We start from the raw sequence: 22,369 nt of genomic DNA on the forward strand, positions 1-22,369 counted from the left end.
TAGCTTACGGCAAAATGAATGTGTGTTCAATAAAAATGTGGTCGACAAAACGATGTATCTGTGTGTCAAAAATGTGTTGAGTGGGGTCGGTATCATATACCAAATATACATAGTTGTGTGAGTTAATATGTGAGTTAGTAGCATTGAACGAGCGTGTTTTATTAATAACGGTAATTTTTTTTTGCTTAGAATTAATGAAATTCGATAGAAGCTTGCGATATAACTAATAAACAGCTTTAATTTGTGAAAGTTGCCTGAGTATTAAATGTTCGGTTATACCCGAATTTAGCCATTTCTTATTTGTTTCAATACGAATTAATACCGATTTGAAGAACACACTATAAGTTCAAAATATTTTTAAATAATAATTTTTAATAATTACATACGAGACTAAAAACTGTGAAGCAGTGTTTGAGCGTCCTTTATCTGCTGTAATGTACTTTCAGTGAGTGAATAACCGCTTGCTATACTTACGTTGAACTTACACCTTCTTACATATTTACATTATATAAGTAAGATTTTCAATCTTTTGTTTGCCGGTCGGTTAACTTTGCCCTTCGTTGAGTGGAAATTAACTTCATACATCGAAAGGCTCCAGGCTGCGTGACGAAGCACTGACGTAATTGCAAACACAAACACACGTGGTTAAAAATGCCCTGGACGACTTATTAGCTGAAGGGAGGAAGTAAAGCATCGGGAAACAAGTAGATTATGTTGCAGTGACGTGCAATATGGGCTATCTTTTGCAACAGATAACGGAAAAACTCTAATAAAAAGTGATCAAAAGTACATGCACACACACTCAAGTTCTCACGTCCCTTCATATATGTATACGAGCACATTTTAAGCCCTGTAAGTGACTTCACATAAGTGAGCTCATATGCTCCGCATCAGTTCAACTCAGTTCAGCTCGGCGCTAATCGGCTTTGTGATGATTACAACGAACTGCAGCTCACTGAAGTGAAAGAATGCAAATGCACGCACTTCATACAACAACAAAAAAAGACGGCGGATCGAAAGCGGTAATGCAATTGGGTCATAAGTGTGAAAACTGCAAAATTTCGCTGTAATCCTTTTTCTCTCATCTGTCGTATTTTGGATTAAAAGGCAGTTAATTTCACTTAAAATTTTTGCGCTCCTGAATGTCCTTTGTAGGTCACCGAAGGTAAAAAGTAGAGTCGTCTATCGCTGAAGCTACGTTTCAGAGGTGGAAACATTTAAAATACCGAACTAAGATTAGAAAACACTAGGCAGCGATCTTTATTCATAATAAAAGGTTGTAAAAGCAATTTAATTTTTAAGCCTGATTATATATATGAATATATGAACAAGGCAGGTCAACATAATATATCATTAGGCGCATATCTCGTGCCATGCAAGTAACACTACATCAATAAAACGTACACTAACACAACCACAGGAACATATATTTAAAAATATGTATGCATACAACATTTGCATAATCGACTGCACAATGGAGTACACGGCGTATGCGTGATCAGGCAATACTATTCACAGCAGTGATGTTACGTATACGCCATGGGCAACAAATATAAAAGATATACATATGGTAAAGATGTGCATAGCTATGTATATTCGATGAGACAGTGAAAAGAACTTGATAACATTGAATATGCTCATATATGACCGTGTAGGTTTAGCAGAGTGGCCGTGGCTGTAATAGGAACACCTTTCCTTGTTGTGTTGGCACAGGTTTCTAATATAATTTACAATTCATGAACTTTAGTTCATCAGTTGACCGACTGTGGCTTGCAAGACCAAACAAAATGTACGCAAGTGACTGTTTTCCGCAGAATAAAAAAATAGCAAACATTACATTCCCGTGAGTTAGTAGAGTTTGCTCTTTCGATCTTGTCGGAGCAGCGACGCAACTGGGCGGCTTATAACCGTCAGAGTGTGTGCGTTTATGGAAAATGTGTCAATAGCCCATTAGTGCCTAGGTGATGCTTTAAATTACGCGAAGTAATATAAAAAAACAGTGAAACTTCAATTTGTCTACTCATCGATACAGCTGCATATGTAAAGAGGAAGCGATAAAAAGTGCTGGACGTTTCGTAGTGAAAATATGCGGGGTGCGTCGCTGGTGAGATGCAGCACATTTAACTGAACCTTAAAGGCTCATAACTGCTTTTCCTTCCATCAAATTCTCTTCTAGGACTGGAGTCACTAATGGGATTATTAATATTATTTAAAGTAAATTTTTAAATTAAAAAAAGAATAATAAGTTTTTTTTTATATTAAAAAAATATTACAATTCTTGGCAATAACGCAGCCTTGTGCAAGTTTTTAATACAGGAAACTTAATACGATACCCTTGAGGTACTAGTAAGTAGTAAGAAATATTGATACCAGAAAGTGGCTCTATACATTTAGCCTCAAATTCAGAACTCACACATTTTCTATTTTATAGTGAAGAGAGCAGAAGTTTGTTAGCACAAATTAATATCTTAACGTAGTTAATATAATTTGAAATACTTACACTTCTTAGAACTAAAAGACGCAAAAACGCAAGGAGTAACTAAAACAAGTTTTTAGAAATGAATATATGAGAAAGTTTCCCAGTAATTTGTAAGCAATAGGTTTACATAGCTTCTAAATTTACATTTAAATATATTCATTTCATTCACTCTGGTTTGAGATCTCAGCAAACTCATAAACTATGTGTCATAAATGTAAACAACTACAGTGTTTTTCTCACATTTGAAGTGGCGATTCAACTGTTAATTAATAGTTAATAAACACATACAGCATACACTATAACATCTAACTCCGCATGAAAGACATTGTTATGCCAATGACTTTCACTTACCGGCGATTATACTTCATAAAATGATATATGTCAAAAGGACGTTGCTGCCGTTTCCAGCAAACTCGTTAAATATCCGCTCGTGCGTTCACCTTCATGGACTTATTAATGCTAGTGGAAGCAGGTTTTACTTTCATGAGTCGTGTACGTACCATTTTATCCTAATAAACAACTGTTAGCGCCTAAAAGCAGGCAACAGCGGAGGTTAGGCAAAAGTAATGGCAAATGCCGAAACGATGCACCAGCTTGTCGACATATGACCTTCTCTTGAATACAAATATGATATAATATACACTTTTGTATATACATATGTATGCTTGTCACACTATGGGATGCATGTTGACATAAACCTAGCACAGTTAGAGCGGCCAAGTGGGTTGTTTGGCTTTATTTTGCAGTGCTGAAAAATCACATTTATTGTCGTAAATCCACACACATACACTCACAGCTATATTCAAAGCGCAGACGTAATTTATGTACAAAAAGTTCAATTCTTTCTATGCTATTAAATTTGTGTTTTTTACAGAGTGCCATCTATTGAATGCTTACTCAATCTACCCAACAGTTAGAAAAATTTGGAGCTGAGTGACTGTAAAATAACAGAAAAAAATATTCAATTATTCTTACTTTTTCAATTTTTAGTGTTAGCATTACGAGCCACGTAGTACTTAAAGTACATCAAGTATAAATTAAATTCTCAGTGTAAGCGGGCTATTTTGTCAGCCAAAAATGTTGATGCTGACGAAATTAACTTCCAAATACAACAGTTGTTACCAGGCGATCTGATATCTTTTAAATCAATCTATATTTAGATTTGGAAAATGAATGCTTTTCTCATGGTCAACTATATGTTGCATGTTCACTTGTAGGAAAACCGTCGAATCTATTTATGTTAGCTAAATACGGATTAAACAAAAATATTGTGCACCAATTAGAGCTAAATTAAATTAAGATTAAATATATTTATATTTCAAAATATTGAAAATTATTCTTAAAGATCTAAGGCTATTTGTTAGAAATTCAAATAAAAAAAAGTATTTTTTAAATGAATTCTTTTGTATTAACTCTTGCCAAATTCAATAGTATGAAAATTTGCTTCAGTCGCATTAAAAGTACTTCCTTTTCAAATTCCAACCATTGGATTCTTATATCAGCTTCTCAGCTTTCTTTCGTACATAATAATTTCATTAGAATAAGGCGTAACTGTTCCACGTGTAATATAGCAAAAAATTTAGCCAAAGCAACGCGTGACCGGGTCTGCTAGTTATATTATATACCATATTCTGTAAAAATGGATGAAACTGGATATCAACCAAAATCGTACTATAACTCTTAATTGACCCAGACAGAAAATATGTATGTGGATCCAAGTGAATCATTTCCATTTCGAGATTCCCCACTTTTTCATGGAAAGAACACGTACATTTCAAAATTAATGGGGAATGTTTATTATCATTCGAAAGAGCATTATTTGGCAGATTATCTCTTTGAAACAATGGCGCGGCTACATTTCAGTTTGTCCATCCGTTGACTCCAATTTTCGGTGACTCATGTGAGCATTTCGGCTGGTCGAGGGCCTGAATGGAAGTGCGATTGTCCGCATATATCTTACGGTGTGTATCACAGGATCAATCCAATCGACCGTCCCAAGACCTGAAATAATCCGCTCACCAAAGTTTTCTGTCAATAAATCCATGGATTGATGCGATTTGAGGGAAGTGGAGTCATCTTGTCGAAACATGTACCGATGATTCAAACGGCCCACTAACCACACTAAACTGTTGTTTTTTTCTGGATAAAATGGAAGTTCTTGAATTTATTCAGGTTGCCTTTGGTCCCAAATGTGGCAATTTTGCTTGTTTACATACCCACAAAGCTAGAAATGGGCCTCATCGCTGAACAAGCGAATCCTTCGAAACTTCGGATCTTCTTGGAACTTTTCCAGAGCCCATAGAGCAAAGCGATGTCGCTCGGGAAGGTAGAGTGGTTTCAGTTCTTGCATAAAATACACTCTTTGTGCTTTCGCCAAGTAGTTCCGTACGTCAGTCCGAGTTGCGGTGAACGGCGCCGAATCGACTAAACACTCTCAACTATGACCGGTGTATTTTCTTCACTGCGTGCTGGAAGTGATCTGTTCGGTCGAATATTATCCAGTAATGAATGCTTGGTCTCAAGATGAGTAAGATGTTTCGAATAGGACTCTCTGTAGATCGATTATGTTGACCATGGGTTGAGCAAAGCACGCGAAACACATTCTTTACAGAACGCAAATTTTCGTAATAAAGTTGAACGATTTGTAAACGTTGCTCAGGTTTTTGTCTATTAATGATGAGATGCCAAACTAAACTGAACAAAAATAACATGACAGCTTGACCAGACTCCGGCGTCATCTGTCAAGAAAATGGCTATAAAGGTATCGCTACTTGGATGACCTGCTAAGTCTTTGCGTAGCGAGCATTTCGGTTTTAATTCAATTATCTATTTACGGTTTGAATCTCATACGACTAAATAGGGTTGAGTCTTATCTTATATAGCTTGCTCTTTAGACTCAGATGGGATCATGACCTTAGGAGCCACTACAAACATATACAGTTCTGGGTGTAGCAGTAGAGTTGCCACTCGATGCCAGCAGAGTAGTGTCATCCGCATAAGTTTTAGTAATTGTAAAATCTGAACTCATCACTGGTAGAGCCGCAGTGTATATGTATAATGTATATCACAGGGGAAGAACAATAAATAGAATTTGATGCAGAAACAAACTTACTTGTATTGCAAAGAATATTCAACATTAAATAAAGTCATTGCAAAGCTGATATATGTAAATGATTTTATTTCACCACAATTAAACGATTTATTTATAGTTTACTCTTTATTGTAGAAAAAATTACAAATTTAATTATTTCGAAATTACGTCTTTAGGAACATTTACATAAGAAACCTCTTGGGCGCAATATTGACCAATCCACCAAGTAGAGAGCCTTTTTCCCTATTCCAAATGGAAATGGCTCATCCGCTTTGAATACTTTGTGATCCGAGTGGGGCACGATTTACAGCGGGGAAGAACTTATGGTTGTTATCAGCGATCTTTCAATTGAGCTTTTTGGAAAGCAACTTCTAAAATCGGCAGACTTACTGAACACCTTTATCAAAGCCAACTATAAATTTAAATACAGGATGTTACTCAAACGTATATTTTTAGTTCCAAGTGTTACTTAGATTTACGTAGGATTAAATTTACCAAACTTGCGCTGGACTAGGTTTTCAAAGCAAGCAGTTGTAGTACGTTTCTGATTATAACCTTAGTTTCTATTTCAACCCACGCTTTCAGTTTGTACAGTATTAGACGCGCAGGCGAATTTCTTCAGCTCTGCTTCGGAATCGAAATACGCTTTATCATTAACATGTACAGGTCCGGTCATCCTGACCATTTGAAACTTCGGAGCTTCATCTGCTGCTTTGGAACTTGCTAGAAAACTCTTCTGCAGCGAAGCTGGTTTATGTATCTGCTGGCAAATATAAGTAGCTACGCAATTGTTATGCAGTACGCTGGTGAGAAGACGACACTTTTTAGTTGGGCCGGCCGTTACCATGTTGATTAGGATTGCAGTGATGAGTGTAGCTACGACTAGCACACCGGCTGAAAAATATAAACCAAATATGTTAAAAGCTTTCACGTCAAATTTCTACTAAGCGTTTTCTAACCTATCTTTTAAAAACCCACGATTATTTCTGAGGATTTTATTCAAGTACTGCGTATTCTTCGTTTTCGTGTGTACTTCCTCCGGTGCTCTGTAAATTACCGTTATCAAGCGCGTGAGTTATCAAGGATCTATATGCGAGGTATGCGACGTTTGACCAAAAATAAGCTCTAAAACGAATATGAAAGAAAAAAACGTTATAAAATACTAAAAAGAAGCATTAAATTGTTGAAAAAAATAAATAATTATAATGCAGTGGTATATTTATACCCTGAACAGGGTATATTAAGTTTGTCACGAAGTTTGTACGACCCAGAAGGAATCGTCGGAGACCCTATAAAGTATATATATAAATGATCAGTATGTCGAGCTGAGTCGATTTAGCCATGTCCGTCTGTCTGTCCGTCTGTCTGTCTGTATATATACGAACTAGTCCCTCAGTTTTTAAGATATCGTTTTGAAATTTTGCAAACGTCATTTTCTCTTCAAGAAGCTGCTCATTTGTCGGAACTACCGATATCGGACCACTATTACATATAGCTGCCATACAAACTGAACGATCGGAATCAAATGCTTGTATGGAAAACTTTCACATTTGACAAGATATTTTCACGAAATTTGGTACATGTTATTTCCAAAGGCAACAATGTAATCTCCGAAGAAATTATTCAGATCGGTTGACTATAGCATATAGCTTCAATACAAACTGAACACATAGTTACTAACAGAAATGCACCTGTGAAGGGTATTTAGCAACCGAAGTTAACGAGTTTCTTGTTTAAATGAAAAATATGGTTGTTTTACATACAATATTATGTGTTTACGCAAGCCTATACTTTATAGCTGAAAAAACCCAAATGTTTTACGCAAAATTAAGTACATAAAAAACAAGTCAGTTATTGGTATATGAACCATAAGTGTTTGTAAGCTCTTTTAATGCTTATAAAAAAATTACGCTTGTCATTTCAATAATTATTTGTTAAATTTGAATAACAACTAACCATTAAACTACAATAATAATTTTTTTAGTACGTGTTGTAAATATTTGTTGACATATCTTTTTAATTTTTTCAAACCTTTAATCTGTCGCTTTTTAATCACAATAACTGCCTGCCTATACATACATACACACCTGCAAAAGTATGTTTGTATATGCGCAAAAAGGCATATATAACAACACACATACATTTTAATCAACAAAACCGTAGCTATTTTCCGTCTAATCTACGACATTTGCTTTATTTTGCTTTATTTGTGTTAATATTATATATTATATCGTCCTCATTTACGCAATCATTGCGGTGAATTCGATCTGACGACTGTTAATTAAAATTGTACATATTCACAATGTGCACATACACGCGTCTATGCCTACTTACTTGCACACCAACACCAGCATGCGCACATACATACATTCGCCCATGCCTCTGTAGACAATTGTGACTTTGAGTTTCTCCTTTTTTTTGCTGCTTATTGTTGCTTGTTTTTGTTGATGTTGTTGTCCGTTAGCTTCTGTGATTTATTATTTATTATATAAATATATATATTCGCTAGCGCTCTTCATAGAATTTTCGCCCAATTAATCTTTCACGCTTGCCTCCTTCCGCTGCGTTATTGCAAATTACAGTCATCGGACGCGTTGTTGATTTGCTGTTTTGTATTGCGTGATGCACGGCGTATGAGTGACCTGCAATTTGTAGCATATACTCTATTAGCCATTCATCTGCTCCACACCCAGCAAAGCAAGCGGTGTGTGGTGTGGTAGATATAGAGCAAAACTAGTAATAATATACTGACCTAGATCTGGACTTTAGCTTGGCATTGGCGCTGCTGGTGGCTGGATCAACAGCTTCGACCAAGCTGGACTTTTTATCACCGGAAACGAAAGGACTGACATTGCGATTCTTGTCTGCGAAAATATATTTGATGTTTATATATAATGCATATTTAATAAAATTTTACAGCAATATTACAAAAATTACAGTTTTCTAGAATGGAAGAAATTGAAATATTACTCAATAAGACTGCTTACGAGTCAGGTGGAGACTACATAGTGGGAGAATTATAGTTCTGAGACTGAGGAGTATTAGAAGGCAGCAAAGAATAGAAGAAATACGACTCATATTCTGCATGTTTATAGTTTATATCATCTAATAATTATAGGTTATGACACATACACTTGGGTACGCAGAGGTTCTAGCACAGGTATTAGTTAAGGTTTATTATTTACAATTTTGTTTCAAGGATTCTCAAAGTCAGATTTTGTTCCCTCTTTTGTTTTTGTTTTGTATACACAACATTTAAGAGTAGGGTTTGGTGTTCTATTGGGATTGGCAGGTTGTACGAAACACTACCTGTACCAAGATTTTATTTTGACCATATTTCACTGCCATTTGTTGGATCCACAACTTTTCGGACACTTTTCCGATCTAGAGTAATTCAAATATTGTTAAAATAATATTGTTACATAAATATATTAAGGAATTGCATTTTTTATTAAAAATTTGCTAGAAACTGGGTTTGGTTTATTAGCATTGTATCTTGCTTATGTTAGCTCTCTGTCTACAATAGTCTTCAATGTAACTTATGTGAAGCGCAGTGCTCTTCAAGTTGGTTTGGACCATAGGAAAGTGGGGTGTTCGTATTGATCATAGGATTCTTCTTCTTCTTAATTGGCGTAGACACCGCTTACGCGATTATAGCCGAGTTAACAACAGCGCGCCAGTCGTTTCTTCTTTTCGCTACGTGGCGCCAATTGGATATTCCAAGCGTAGCCAGGTCCTTCTCCACTTGGTCCTTCCAACGGAGTGGAGGTCTTCCTCTTCCTCTGCTTCCCCCGGCGGGTACAGCGTCGAATACTTTCAGAGCTGGAGTGTTTTCGTCCATTCGGATAACATGACCTAGCCAGCGTAGCCGCTGTCTTTTAATTCGCTGAACTATGTCAATGTCGTCGTATATCTCGTACAGCTCATCGTTCCATCGAATGCGATATTCGCCGTGACCAATGCGCAAAGGACTATAAATATTTCATAGAACTTTTCCCTCAAAAACTCGCAACGTCGACTCATCAGTTGTTGTAATCGTCCAAGCCTCTGCACCATATAGAAGAACGGGAATTATGAGCGACTTATAGAGCTTGGCTTTGTTCGTCGAGAGAGGACTTTACTTTTCAATTGCCTACTCAGTCCGAAGTAGCACCTGTTGGCAAGAGCAATCCTGCGTTGGATTTCCAGGCTGACATTGTTGGTAGTGTTAATACTGGTTCCTAAATAGACGAAATTATCTACAACTTCAAAGTTATGACTGTCAACAGTGACGTGAGTGCCAAGTCGCGAGTGCGACGACTGTTTGTTTGATGACAGGAGATATTTCGTATTGCCCTCTTTCACCGCCAGACCCATTTTCTGTGCTTCCTTGTCCAGACTGGAGAAAGCAGAACTAACCGCGCGGGTGTTGAGGCCGATGATATCAATATCATCGGCATACGCCAGCAGCTGTGCACTCTTATAGGAGATGGTACCTTCTCTATTAAGTTCTGCAGCTCGAATAATTTTCTCCAGCAGCAGGTTGAAGAAGTCGCACGATAGGGAGTCGCCTTGTCTGAAACCTCGTTTGGTATCGAACGGCTCGGAGAGGTCCTTCCCGATCCTGACGGAGCTTTTCGTGTTGTTCAACGTCAGTTTACACAGCCGTATTAGTTTTGCGGGGATACCAAATTCGTGACATCGCGGCATAGGAGGCAGGTCCTTTTCATGCTGTCGAAAGCAGCTTTGAAATCGACGAAGAGGTGGTGTGTGACGATTCTCCTTTCACGGGTCTTTTCCAAGATTTGGCGCATGGTGAATATCTGGTCGGTTGTTGATTTTCCAGGTCTAAAGCCACACTGATAAGGTCCAATCAGTTTGTTGACGGTGGGCTTTCATCTTTCACACAATACGCTCGATAGAACCTTATATGCGATGTTGAGGAGGCTAATCCCACGGTAGTTGGCGCAGATTGTGGGGTCTCCTTTTTTATGGATTGGGCATAGCACACTTAAATTCCAATCGTTGGGCATGCTTTCGTCCGACCATATTTTACAAAGAAGCTGATGCATGCTACTTATCAGTTCTTCGCCGCCGTGTTTGAATAGCTCGGCCGGTAATCCATCGGCCCCCGCCGCTTTGTTGTTCTTCAGGCGGGTAATTGCTATTCGAACTTCTTCATGGTCGGGCAATGGGACGTCTGCTCCATCGTCATCGATTGGGGAATCGGGTTCGCCTTCTCCTGGCGTTGTGCATTCTCTGCCATTCAGCAGGCTGGAGAAGTGTTCCCTCCATAATTTAAGTATGCTCTGAGCATCGGTCACTAGATCACCTTTTGGGGGTTCTACAAGAGTATACTCCGGTCTTGAAACCTTCTGTAAGCCGCCGCATTTTTTCGTAGAATTTTCGAGCATTACCCCTGTCGCCCAGCTTATCAAGCTCTTCATACTCACGCATTTCGGCCTCTTTCGTTTTCTGTCTGCAGATGCGTCTCGCTTCCCTCTTCAATTCTCGGTATCTATCCCATCCCGCACGTGTTGTGGTCGATCGCAACGTTGCGAGGTAGGCAGCCTGTTTTCTCTCCGCTGCGGCGCGGCACTCCTCGTCGTACCAGTTGTTCTTTTGCACTTTCCGAAAACTAAGGGTTTCGGATGCAGCTGTACGTAAGGAGTTTGAAATGCCGTCCCACAGTTCCCTTATACCGAGTTGTTGATGAGTGCTCTCAGAGAGCTGGAGTGCAAGCCGAGTAGAAAATCGTTCGGCAGTCTGTTGTGATTGCAGCTTTTCGACGTGGAACCTTCCTTGTGTTTGTTAGCGTGCGTTTTTTGCTGCACAGAGGCGGGTGCGAATCTTGGCTGCAACAAGATAGTTGTCCGAGTCGATGTTAGGACCTCGGAGCGCACGCACATCTAAAACACTGGAGACGTGTCTTCCGTCTATCACAACATGATCGATCTGGTTGGTAGTTTTTCGATCCGGAGACAGCCAGGTAGCTTGATGAATTTTTTTGTGCTGGAATCTAGTACTACAGATAACCATATTTCGGGCCCCGGCGAAGTCGATCAGCCTCAATCCATTTGGGGATGTTTCCTCGTGGAGGCTGAATTTAATAGGATTATTCTGAAAATTAACGAAGTACATAATTACCTCAACACAGTTTGTCAATCAGTTTATTTTACTGAGACCAATATAATGAGAATGGTGACCAAAAACTAGACAAGGAACATTCCAAAATAAAGTGCAAATTTTATATATAAATTTTGGATCGCATTTGAAGAGAAATTAGTGAATTTCCACGGAATTTTCGTTCAACTCTATCAAATCCTAAATGATAAATCAAAGAGAGAGACAAAAAAAACAAATTTTTAATAATTAACATTCAACAAAACAAAAAATACATCCATTATCATTGGAGGAAATTGAAGGTTTTATTTAGCATCGATTGATTGATCCGATTCAAGAAAAATATGCAGTATTTTGTTCGATAACTTGTTACCATTTTAAAAGTAGTTTCATAGTGATAAGCTTCTAGAAATTCTGTAACTTATATTCTAGAAGCAAATGTTGTTACTGCCAGATCATTCGTCATAAGCACGATTCTCCCAAGTTGACAGGAATTTGGCCGGATAAAAAATCGGTGAATGTGGGAACAAAGACAACAGGTAGTAATTACTTGGTAACAGGTCCTGACTATAAGCTGAATGAACTAAAACCTTCCAACCACGCTCTGGGAGTTTTAGGCGATTTTGGCACCAATTGGAGATTCCAAGGGTAGCCGCGTCTCCCTTCACCTGTCTTTTCAACGGAGTGGAGGTCTTCCTCTTCCTTTTCTTTCTCCGGAAGGTATTGCGTCGAATTTTTTCGGAGCTGGAGTGTTTTCGTCCATTCGGACGACATGACATATGGGCATGGTGGCAGTTCCTTTTCGTGCTGCCGAAGGCGGCTTTTAAATCGACGAAGGTGTGGTGTGTGTCGATAGATTTTCCAGGTCTAAAGCGACACAGAAAAATTCCAGTCAGTTTGTTGAAGGTGTGCTCTAATCTTTCACACAGTATGCTTGATAGAAACTTATTTGCGAAGTTGAGGAGGCTTATCCCACGGCAGTTGGTGTAGGTCTCTTTTTTTGTGGACCGGCCAGAGTATTTTAAATTCAAATCATCGGCCATGCTTTCGTCCGACCAAATTCTACAAAGAAAAGTATGCATGCTCCTTATCTGTTCTTCGCCGCCGTGTTTGAATAGCTCGGCCAGCAATCCATCGGCCCCCGCCGCTTTGTTGTTTTTCAGGCGGGTAATTGCTATTCGAACTTCTTCATGATCGGGAAATGGAACGTCTGCTCTATCGTCATCGATTGGGGAATCGGGTTCGCCTTCTCCTAGTGTTTGTACGTTCACTGCCATTCAGCAGGCTGGAGAAGTGTTCCCTCCATAATTTAGGTATGCTCTGGGCATCAGTCACTAGATCACCTTTGGGGGTTCTGCAAGAGAATGCTCCGGTTTTGAAACCTTTTGTTAGTCGCCGCATCTTTTTGTAGAACTTTCGAGCATTGCCCCTGACGGCCAGCTTGTCAAGCTCTTCGTTCTCACGCATTTCGGCCTTTTTCTTTTTCTGTCTGCTAATGCGGTACCTATCCCATCCCGCTCGTGTTGTGGTCGATTGTAACTTCGCGAGGTAGGTAACTCCTCTAAAAATATTACCTCTCATAGAGTAGAATACCATTTTGTTGAATTTTTTTTACCATTTTGTAGAGCTTTCAATTTCCTATAAAATCTATGAAACGAAAAATTTTTTCAAGTGGTTGGAAGCGAGATACAAATTCTTCTTTCTGATAATAAGAAAAAATAGAAAACCGTTAGGCGGAGGACTTTCCTCTTACAATTAAAAGCAAATACTTGAAAAATCTTTCTCACCTATTAACCATTTTTTCAGAGTACCAAGCGAAAAAAAAAATATTCTCTTTTTTTAGAGCCAACCTAGTGTATACATACATATATTGTAAATACAAGGTATTTTCCAACGCAAACAGGACTTTTTGAATTTAGCGCCCCCTGGTGGCGCCATCTATATGTCGACTCTGCTATTCTTATCGATTGTACAGTTAGAATTTCATGACTTTTCATTTATTGGAAGTGAAGTTATTGCATTTTAAGTGCCAGTATGTTTGTGTTATCGGTGCGAAAATGAGCTTCAAACAAAGAAACAAAATTAAATTTTGTTTTAAAATTGGAAAAACTTTTACCGAAACATTTCAATTGATGAAACAAGTTTATGGCGATGATTGCCTATTCCGTAGCAGAAAGGTCCTGTTACCACGATTCGAAGAGTAGTTTCAACGTTTTCCAAGTGGTCATGAGGACTTAAATGACGATCAACATGTGGGCCAATCAAAATCCGTGATCACCGGAAATGCCATCGAAACTGTGCGTGAATTCATCAAAATTCAGCCCAAATCATCATCATTGAAATTCATGGAAATAGAATTGAACATCTCCAAAACATCGACTTATCGTATTTTGACCGAACATTTGGGCTTACGAAAGGTGTGTGCACGGTTTGTTCCGCACGAATAGACTGACGACCAAAAATTGCTCAGAATCCAACATTCGAAGGACGATTATTGGAGCTAAAACCGTATTTAAACCATTAACTATTAATCTCTTCCCGTATTCACCTGATATGGCACCGCGCGACTATTTCCAGTTGTTCTGTTTTTTTAAAGGTCCTGTTTACTTTGAAACGAACCTTGTGTACAGCGTTTGCATAATTGCAAATTTTTATCGATTTCTCCATGCTCAACGAGACGTCATTGAAAAAGTCAAGCAAAATCGCTAATATTTGCACTCACTCTGTCAATTAAATATTTTGTTGCTCAGATTTGCAGGCGCACTCATAGTGAAGCTGGCAACAGCTGCTTGATAATATATTGCGTTTTTGAGTGAATTTGAGTATTTTATGGTAACAATGTTGTTGTGTGCAGCCGCTCATACAGCCTCATGAAATAAGCAATTTAGAAGCAATATGCTTAAATTGGAATTTGGAAGTGTAGGGATAAGACAATATTTAAGCGGCAGTACAGATACATATGTATATGCAGACCGTCCGTTATTTCCGAAGTTGATTGCTTTTTTTTAAACTCCCCTTGAAGTCGTTTTTGTGGCAAAATTTTCTTATCCCCTGTATATAAGATGGCAGTTTTTGATATTTGCATTAAGCAAGTAAATCTACAACCTTAAAAAAGTCATATTGTAGTATAAAAGTATTTGCTCTACAAAAAAGATCTGTTTAATTTCTTTCAAAAAATATTTATTAAAAAGTTAGACGCAGTTAAATTTATATCTGAAATTAGCTGAGTATTCATACAAGTGATTTATATGTACCTTCTGCGTTGCTTATATGACGTGGTGTACTATATGAATACAATACATTTGATGCATAATTTTATCTGCGAATAACTTTCAAATTAATTTATAAATACACCCATGCCTATTCGATGCATAATTTCAATGAAGTACAAGCTAAATAGTGATAAGAGCTCCTTAACAAAAATTAGGTGTTACATGGGTTTCCTCGATCAAAAACCATTATATTTTCATTAATAAGGATACATATTTTACAAAGAGTTTGTGAAATTTTCAAAGAAAAATATTCAAAACTTATTGTTACAATGCTATTTCAGCTATCCCCTTGAAGAAAACATACCTCTGCTTTGAGCTCAGAACTTCATACAAAAGCATCAAAAGTAAAACGAAAAAAGTAAGAACGGACTAAGTTTGAGTATGACCAGACATTTTATACTCTTCAACTTGAAAAGATATCAGCCGGCTCAATACCTGCAGGTGTTGGTGACATTGGAAAATGATCAATCGATTTTAACTATTTTAGCAAGCAACACAACTATTAATAGACCCCCCATTCTAATAACCCATTTCTTACATACAGACATACTAACGGACTTGTCCCGCCATATCGAGAAGACCCAAATCAGTATCTCATACGTTGTTCTCAAGCGTTGGGCATCTCTGTGACATCGTTGTGAAGAATTTTGCGAAAAGACCTCGACCTACATCCTTACAAGATCAAATTGAGGCAAGAACTGAAGCCGCTTGCGAATGTCCCAATCGATTTATTGAAAACCAAATTTGGTTTGGTGTCTCAGTCGTGCGATTCGACGCCGTTAGACTATTTCCTGTGAGGTTACGTAAAGTCAATGATCTATGCCAGCAAGCCAGTGACGATTGATGAACTTCGTACGAATATCAAACGTGAAATTACAGCAGTATCGGCCAATTTATGCTTGAAAACCGTCAAAGATTGGGTGAACTTCTGCAAGCGTACCCGTGGTGGCCATGCAAAAGAAACGAGTTCCATACAAAATTGCATCGAATGTACTTTCACACGAATAAAGAATTTCATGATATCTCAAAACGTTTATTTAGAAAAACTTGTCTAGCGCTCTTATTGAAAATCCGTTAAATTATTATTTTACAAAGAAATATTTGATATCAACAACAGTATCTTGAAATCTACCGGAACTTACTTTTAAAAATGTTCATGATAGGCTTAGAAATTCATTAACTTTATAGCGCCGAAGATACACACATGTAGCGTCTAGGTGTAGGTGCGTGCCTTTAAATTGCGGTTAACCCGTTTTCAAAAGAGCATTAAATCGCAAAATGCTTTGACGTGTTTTCTCCTAACTAATAGATAGTATATGATACGAGTATTATTATCATAAACAGTTTCTCTTCTCTTTTGAGCACCACCTTTCTCTTCTTTTCAATTTCTAGGAAAAATTCTGCGGATTTTCTAAATGAAGTGAGTCACTTGACTGACTGAAATCTTGTGATGCAAGTGAAGAATTTTCATTCATAAGCAGAAACATACATATATATATATATACAAACCCGCAAAGAAAGACGCGTTTTGGAATTTGCGCTTATCGTATGAAAAGTCTATGTATGCACACACGTGCCGAAATCGGGCACGTTTAAGAACTTTTCAACAAAGCAAACACACACCACTTTTTATGTTTTTGTCATGTATCATCCTCTTGCAACACTTTTTTGCATGTAGACTGTCTGTGCGAGTGTGTTTTCGTTTATGTGAGTGTTATTAGGTTTTCAGCTTAAACTCTGATTTAGTCATACGTGTTTGGTGGCCTTGGCGTGTGAAATATGTAAAACACAGCGCCATTTATGTATACATATGTGTTTGGGTTTGTACAAAAAATTCAACCTGTGTTTGAGATCTTTCATTGTAAAGTTTTTTTCGAAATTTTTCAATCTACTCACGTGTTCCTTTGTCGACCGCATGATTGAGTTTATTACTTCGTTTCTTTATTGCACAAATTTGAAATTAAATTTAATTCGACTTTAAGAAGTATAACGATATTAGAAACAAGTAAGAAACGGTTAAGTTCGGATAGAAACGAACTTTTTATACTCTAGCAGTTTGCTTATTAAAAATGTTACAACCGAATTAAGCCATTCATTAGTTGCTTAATATAAATTTTTGCCAACATATGAAGAGTTTTGTGAAGATAATTCACACTCGAACTGGGATATTGAGCATAAAGTCGGCTAAACTAACGAAAATCATTATATTTAGTATATGGGAGCTGGGGTTTTTTCAAAAAAGGTGCCGTAAACAAGCCTCTTTGAACATGGTGGATCGTGCGAAACTCATGAAGAGAATTATAACTGCCGTCGAGACAGGGATTTATGAGCTTGACATACAACCAAGTCAACAATCGTCGGAATGGAGGAAAAAAAACGAGCCGACACCAAAAAAACCACGCCAAATCCGCTCAAAAGTCAAGTGATGCTCATTATTTCGTTACTGGTGCATCATGAATTTCTTCCAGAGGCACAGATGGTCAATAAGGAATTCTATTTGGCCATATTGAAGCGTTTACGTGAGAACAATAGCCTAAAAGGGCCGGAATTGTGGTAGGACAATGTATGGATTTTATACGATGATAATGCACCACCACATCGAGCCAGGATTGTGACCAACCACCGTATTCATCAATTTTGGCTGCGTGTGATTTTTTCTTGTTCCCTAAATTGAAACTGCCGCTCCGTTGAACCCGTTTTCAGTAGATCCAAGTTATAATTAAATTCACTGGGGGAGCTGTTGCTATAGTCTGATTTCGACCACTTTTAGACCCAAAATCCGATTACCATCTGGTTATGGTATACCCATTTTCACAGTGTTGTAGATGGATTTGTTCTGAGAAAGTTTGGTTGATATAGCTTAAGTGGCTTGTATATTAGTTAGTTGAACATTAACAATCGACTACTTTTGTGAGTTTGTTTTTTAGTTATAACACTTTGAGACACATAATTCAATTTCCACCTAGTCAAAATCTTAGATATATCGGAAACTTCTTTTTAATGGTATTACCTACTAGTAAAACGGGTAAACATTCTTTGAATTATTGCACAAAAACCGAGGGACTAGTTCGCATATGCACAAATGGACAGACACTGGGCACTGCAGGCTCAATAAACACCTGTCCAACGCGGGCATGTCCTCTTGTGCAAACTGGCGGTTTCGCGACATGGAACTTGAAACTCCTAAACATTTGATTCTGGATAGCCCAGCAATTTGTAGAAGCAGGCTCAAGGGTCTTGGAGCCATCTACGTAGACAGCGATCATATCATCTTCATTGCGCCCAGCAAGTTCCTGGAATTTATCAGAATGCTGGGTCTTTGTGACCATATGTGATAGAGGAGAGGGCGCAATAAATCATAGGTCGCGGTGCAAAACCTCAATCGATTTCTATTTCTAACGGACAGATGATTGGAAGGACAGATGGTGGGTATTAAAGCGGGTCGATGTTTTTCACAGAAAAGCGTGAACAGTTTTGCCTTAGAGACTATTGGTCTGAATTCGATTCTGAGCCAGCAATATTAAACAATCCAAGATAAATAATCTTAATAGTCGGTTATATGAGAGATATGTAATACAGTTATCCAATAGTTATGCAATAAATTTCATTCGGGAATCTAGAACACTGCAGAGCAAATTTGTATGATTTCTCAAAATTTCGCCTTAAGAAGCGCTGATTCGAAATAGATTTTGGACCCATTGTGTATTAGGCAAAATTGTTCAGAATGATCCGGATACGCGATTTTTCAGCCTTTTGGATCCTTGTAAATCGACCCGCTCTCATATACATACATTGTTAAATTAACTTAGCTCGCCACGCTGACGATTTATACACCTTATAGGGTGTCTGCCATTTCCTTTTGGGTGTTACAAACTACGTGTTCAGGGTATGAAATGTGAAATAAAAACATGGAACCAAAAACATTTCGAAATCGGTAGTGGATTTCAAGCCAAATAGCCAAGTAGAGTAACAAAAAAAACTGTTTATAATTGCTATAAAACTTAAAAAAGCATACAAGTTTTAAATTTCGGCTAATTGCCCGACATTTTGATTGCCCGCGTTTAACACAACACTACAACTTCCACGCTGGCTAAATTTAATGAGGCAACTTTGTCGCAAAAATCAACAGCAGCAATGAATACTAAGCGGCGGCGTGCCGCAGACAAAATTAAGTAAAGTATTAAAACTGCAGAAAGAAAATAAAAAACAAAAAGCAAAAATTAAATAAATATTAAAGTAATCTAAACCACCAGACGTAGATAGTGTATAAAAAAGACATAAAAACTGAAAAACAAAATTATAAAACGGAAAACAGCAAATTATACAAAACAACAATCAAAGTAATGTATTTAGTTAATAAAGGAAAAATATTGAAAATCAATTTACACAACTTATCCACTAAAGTAGCTTTCTTTGAGCAATTACTTGCTTTCTCTTCTCCCGCACTAACCTCTGAGCTAGAAGACCACTCGTCACTCATCGTTCTGTCGAGCGTCAGTACAAGCAATTATGGGGTAGTAACCGAAAGATATGCAGGGTCGAGGGACAGCGGTTGATTGCCGCATGGTCGAAAGCGCTGTTTACTAAATCGTCAACCGTTCACTTTGTCGAAATAAACGGTGCGAAAAGATATTTGTCAACAACAGGAAAGGAGTAGAAACCAACTGTGCAGCAGCAACTCTAATATAAAAGAAAACTGCCAATAGTGTCAGAAAGGGTAGTTAGCAGTGCTTGGGGTGAAGGTGCCAAACTCTGTTGCAGGAACCATTGGCTTATTTTAAATAACGATAACTTTGAATTTCCTGCTTTTCTAAATTTGTTAATTGAAGCATAAACTACAATCGGGGATATACTCATACTCTGGACGGATTTTATAACTGAATATTTACGATTATGTGACCATTGCTTTTTTCTTGAAGCCACTCAGTAAGTTTTCTTTATTTTGAAAGCAGTACTTTCTCCGAATTTCAATGAACATCTCACAGATTGACCAATATTTTCGGCAAACGGCCAACCATATGCACTGGGGTCCACATATTCGATATGAGGAGGGTTGGATAGTCATGCTCCGAATTAGACATTTTTTAGACGCGAGATGGCATAGCACAAAGGCACTATTTGTGGAAATTTTCATCTGAATAACGGGTTTTTCAATAGGGACGCTAAAAATAGAGCAATTGGGATTTTTTCCCGCTCTTTTCACATTTCACTTCAGTGATGTTTGCCATTTTATCATGGAAAGATATACGACTCAAGAACGAGTCGAAATGATTAAAATTTACTATCGAAATTCAGAGTCAGTAGCATCAACTTTGGATCTAGTGGTGAACAAAGGCAAGACAAAATATCTGCTGTCTTCAAATAAACAGTCGTCGCACTCCCGACTTAGCACCCACATCACTGTTGATAGTCTTAAGTTCGAAGTTGTAGATCATTTCGTCTATCTTGCAACCAGCATCAACGTCAACAACAACGTCAGCCTCTAATTCCAACACAGAATATCTCTTGCCAAGGCAATTGAGAATTAAAGTCCTCTCTCGACGAACAAAAACAGAACTCTATAGTCCCTCATTATTCCCGTCCTGCTATATACTGCAGAGGCATGGACGTGACAACATCTGATGAGTAGGTATTATGAGCATTCGAGAAAAAGGTTCTGCAGTGGTCCTTTGGGTCGATAGAACGAAAAGCTGTGTGAGATATACGGCGCCACTGGCATAAGTAGTTCAGCGGTTACGCTTGCCTGGTCTAGACGTCCGAATGTATGAAAACACTCCAACTCTGAGAGTATTCAACGCTGAATCCGACGGAGAAAGTAGAGGAAGAGGAAGACCTCCACCCCGTTGGATGGAGGAGGAAAAAAGAACTGGGTACACTTTGAATTTCCAATTGATCTTAAACAGCGAAAAGATAGAAAGACTGGCGCGCCGCTGTAAAATCTGCTATAACCGCATAAGCGGTGTCTACGCCAATAAAGATGAAGAATGTTCTTCACTGACTGCAGACATGTTTCAGGTTTTTACAGATTGGCTGCAAGTGACCATGAAATCTCAGATAATTTTCTGTGAAAAGTTATTGCATAAGTAATAATTGGTTTCGAGTTTCATCATCTATGATGTGCGCAGTTAATCTGACAAAGGATGATCCTACAAGATTATATCAAGCCCTTGTATCGTAATATCTTAAGGTAGAAAAATCGTTGAATTATATAAATGGCAATTACCCATGGCATGATTGCTTCTGTTTGTATTGACTTATCGGTGCTGCCAAGTTACAGCAATCCACCTTAATCAGTTCAAATACTTAGCAGAAAGAGAGGGAAACTGTGGTTTTTGGCTAACCACATCTAACATGTTTGAAGATTCATATTAATATATGTATGTGAGCATGAGAATGCAGATTTCAAATTTGCATATTCGCAAGACACATCTGCAACGCACACGCACACGCATGTAAATATAGACTTATATGTGGGATCATACATTGTACATAGGTATAGGTATGCGCAAAGTTATGGCGACTGTATTTTGAGGAGCGCAAGGAATAATTTTATTTGACTACCTTGAGAAAGAAAAAACTGGTAACAGCGACTACTATATACCGATATCGGACCGACTGAAGAACGAAATAACTGTAAAACGGCCATATTTCAAGGAAAAGAAAGGACTGAGGCAATGCCCCGTGTCACAAGATAGTGAAACCGATGGAAAAAATCCCTAAATTAAGCTTCGAATTGTTTCCGCATCCACCATATTCTCCAGATCTGGACCGCGGCGCGAATATTTTCTATTCTCAGATTTTATAAGAATGCTCACTGGTTTTCATTGATTGAATGAATGGTGGTCGCCGAATTTGAGGCCTATTTTGAAGCAAAGAACAAATCATACAACAAAAATGGTATCAAAAAGATGGAGGGTATCATCCTGGAAACGTACTATGTTGAATAAAAAGCCGGGGAATTTTCAATTGACCTGTTATATACACATTCCTATGTCCATAAATATTTTTTCTAGTAGGCGAGTAGGCGGTTGCTGCGGCTTCCCTTTGTTTTGCTGCCGGCATTTCCTTCGGCCACAGTGTGCGCACATGTCAGTAAAGCAGACAAACAAGTGGAGAGACGGAAGGACAAACGGACGGTTGGGTCGGCTCACAAGGGTGGATAAGCAGAAAGACATGTGTTTGTAGCGTTGGTAATAATTCAAGAGCAAAGTGCAGATTAAAGTGCAATGGTCACTTTAGGGCTTCGCAAAAATGCAAAAAAACAACAACAACAATAAAAAAAAAACAATACGAATTGTATAACAATGGCAATTGTGTGCGATTCCGGCAGCCGCCATGTAAGTATGCCATAAAAATGCTGCGTTTTACGCCGCTTTGCGGATCGCTGTTTGATTTTTTTTAATTTTTTTATTACTGCACTGATTC

General features: G+C 38.1%; 1 protein-coding gene across 7 annotated transcripts in view; it reads right to left on the minus strand.

The window, feature by feature from the left end:
* Positions 1–5,637: 5,637 nt before the first annotated feature.
* The window catches only part of LOC120772521 (GTP-binding protein Di-Ras2-like), a 94,552-nt gene continuing 77,820 nt past the window's right edge, over positions 5,638–22,369 (minus strand). For 2 of the 7 annotated variants that reach the window (XM_040101178.1, XM_040101179.1), the window contains 3 exons: positions 8,323–8,434; positions 7,905–8,212; positions 6,533–6,695 (listed from right to left, as the gene is read on the minus strand). In XM_040101178.1, coding sequence (XP_039957112.1) covers positions 8,137–8,212; positions 8,323–8,434 — 188 coding nt within the window. In that variant the 3' untranslated portion in view covers positions 6,533–6,695; positions 7,905–8,136. Of the gene's footprint in view, positions 6,465–6,529; positions 6,696–7,904; positions 8,213–8,322; positions 8,435–8,879; positions 8,955–22,369 lie in introns of those variants that run through there. The other 5 variants (XM_040101183.1, XM_040101182.1, XM_040101181.1 and 2 more) reach the window with 5 other exon arrangements.

The sequence above is a fragment of the Bactrocera tryoni genome, chromosome 3, assembly GCF_016617805.1.
Source record: "Bactrocera tryoni isolate S06 chromosome 3, CSIRO_BtryS06_freeze2, whole genome shotgun sequence".
NCBI lineage: Eukaryota > Metazoa > Arthropoda > Insecta > Diptera > Tephritidae > Bactrocera > Bactrocera tryoni.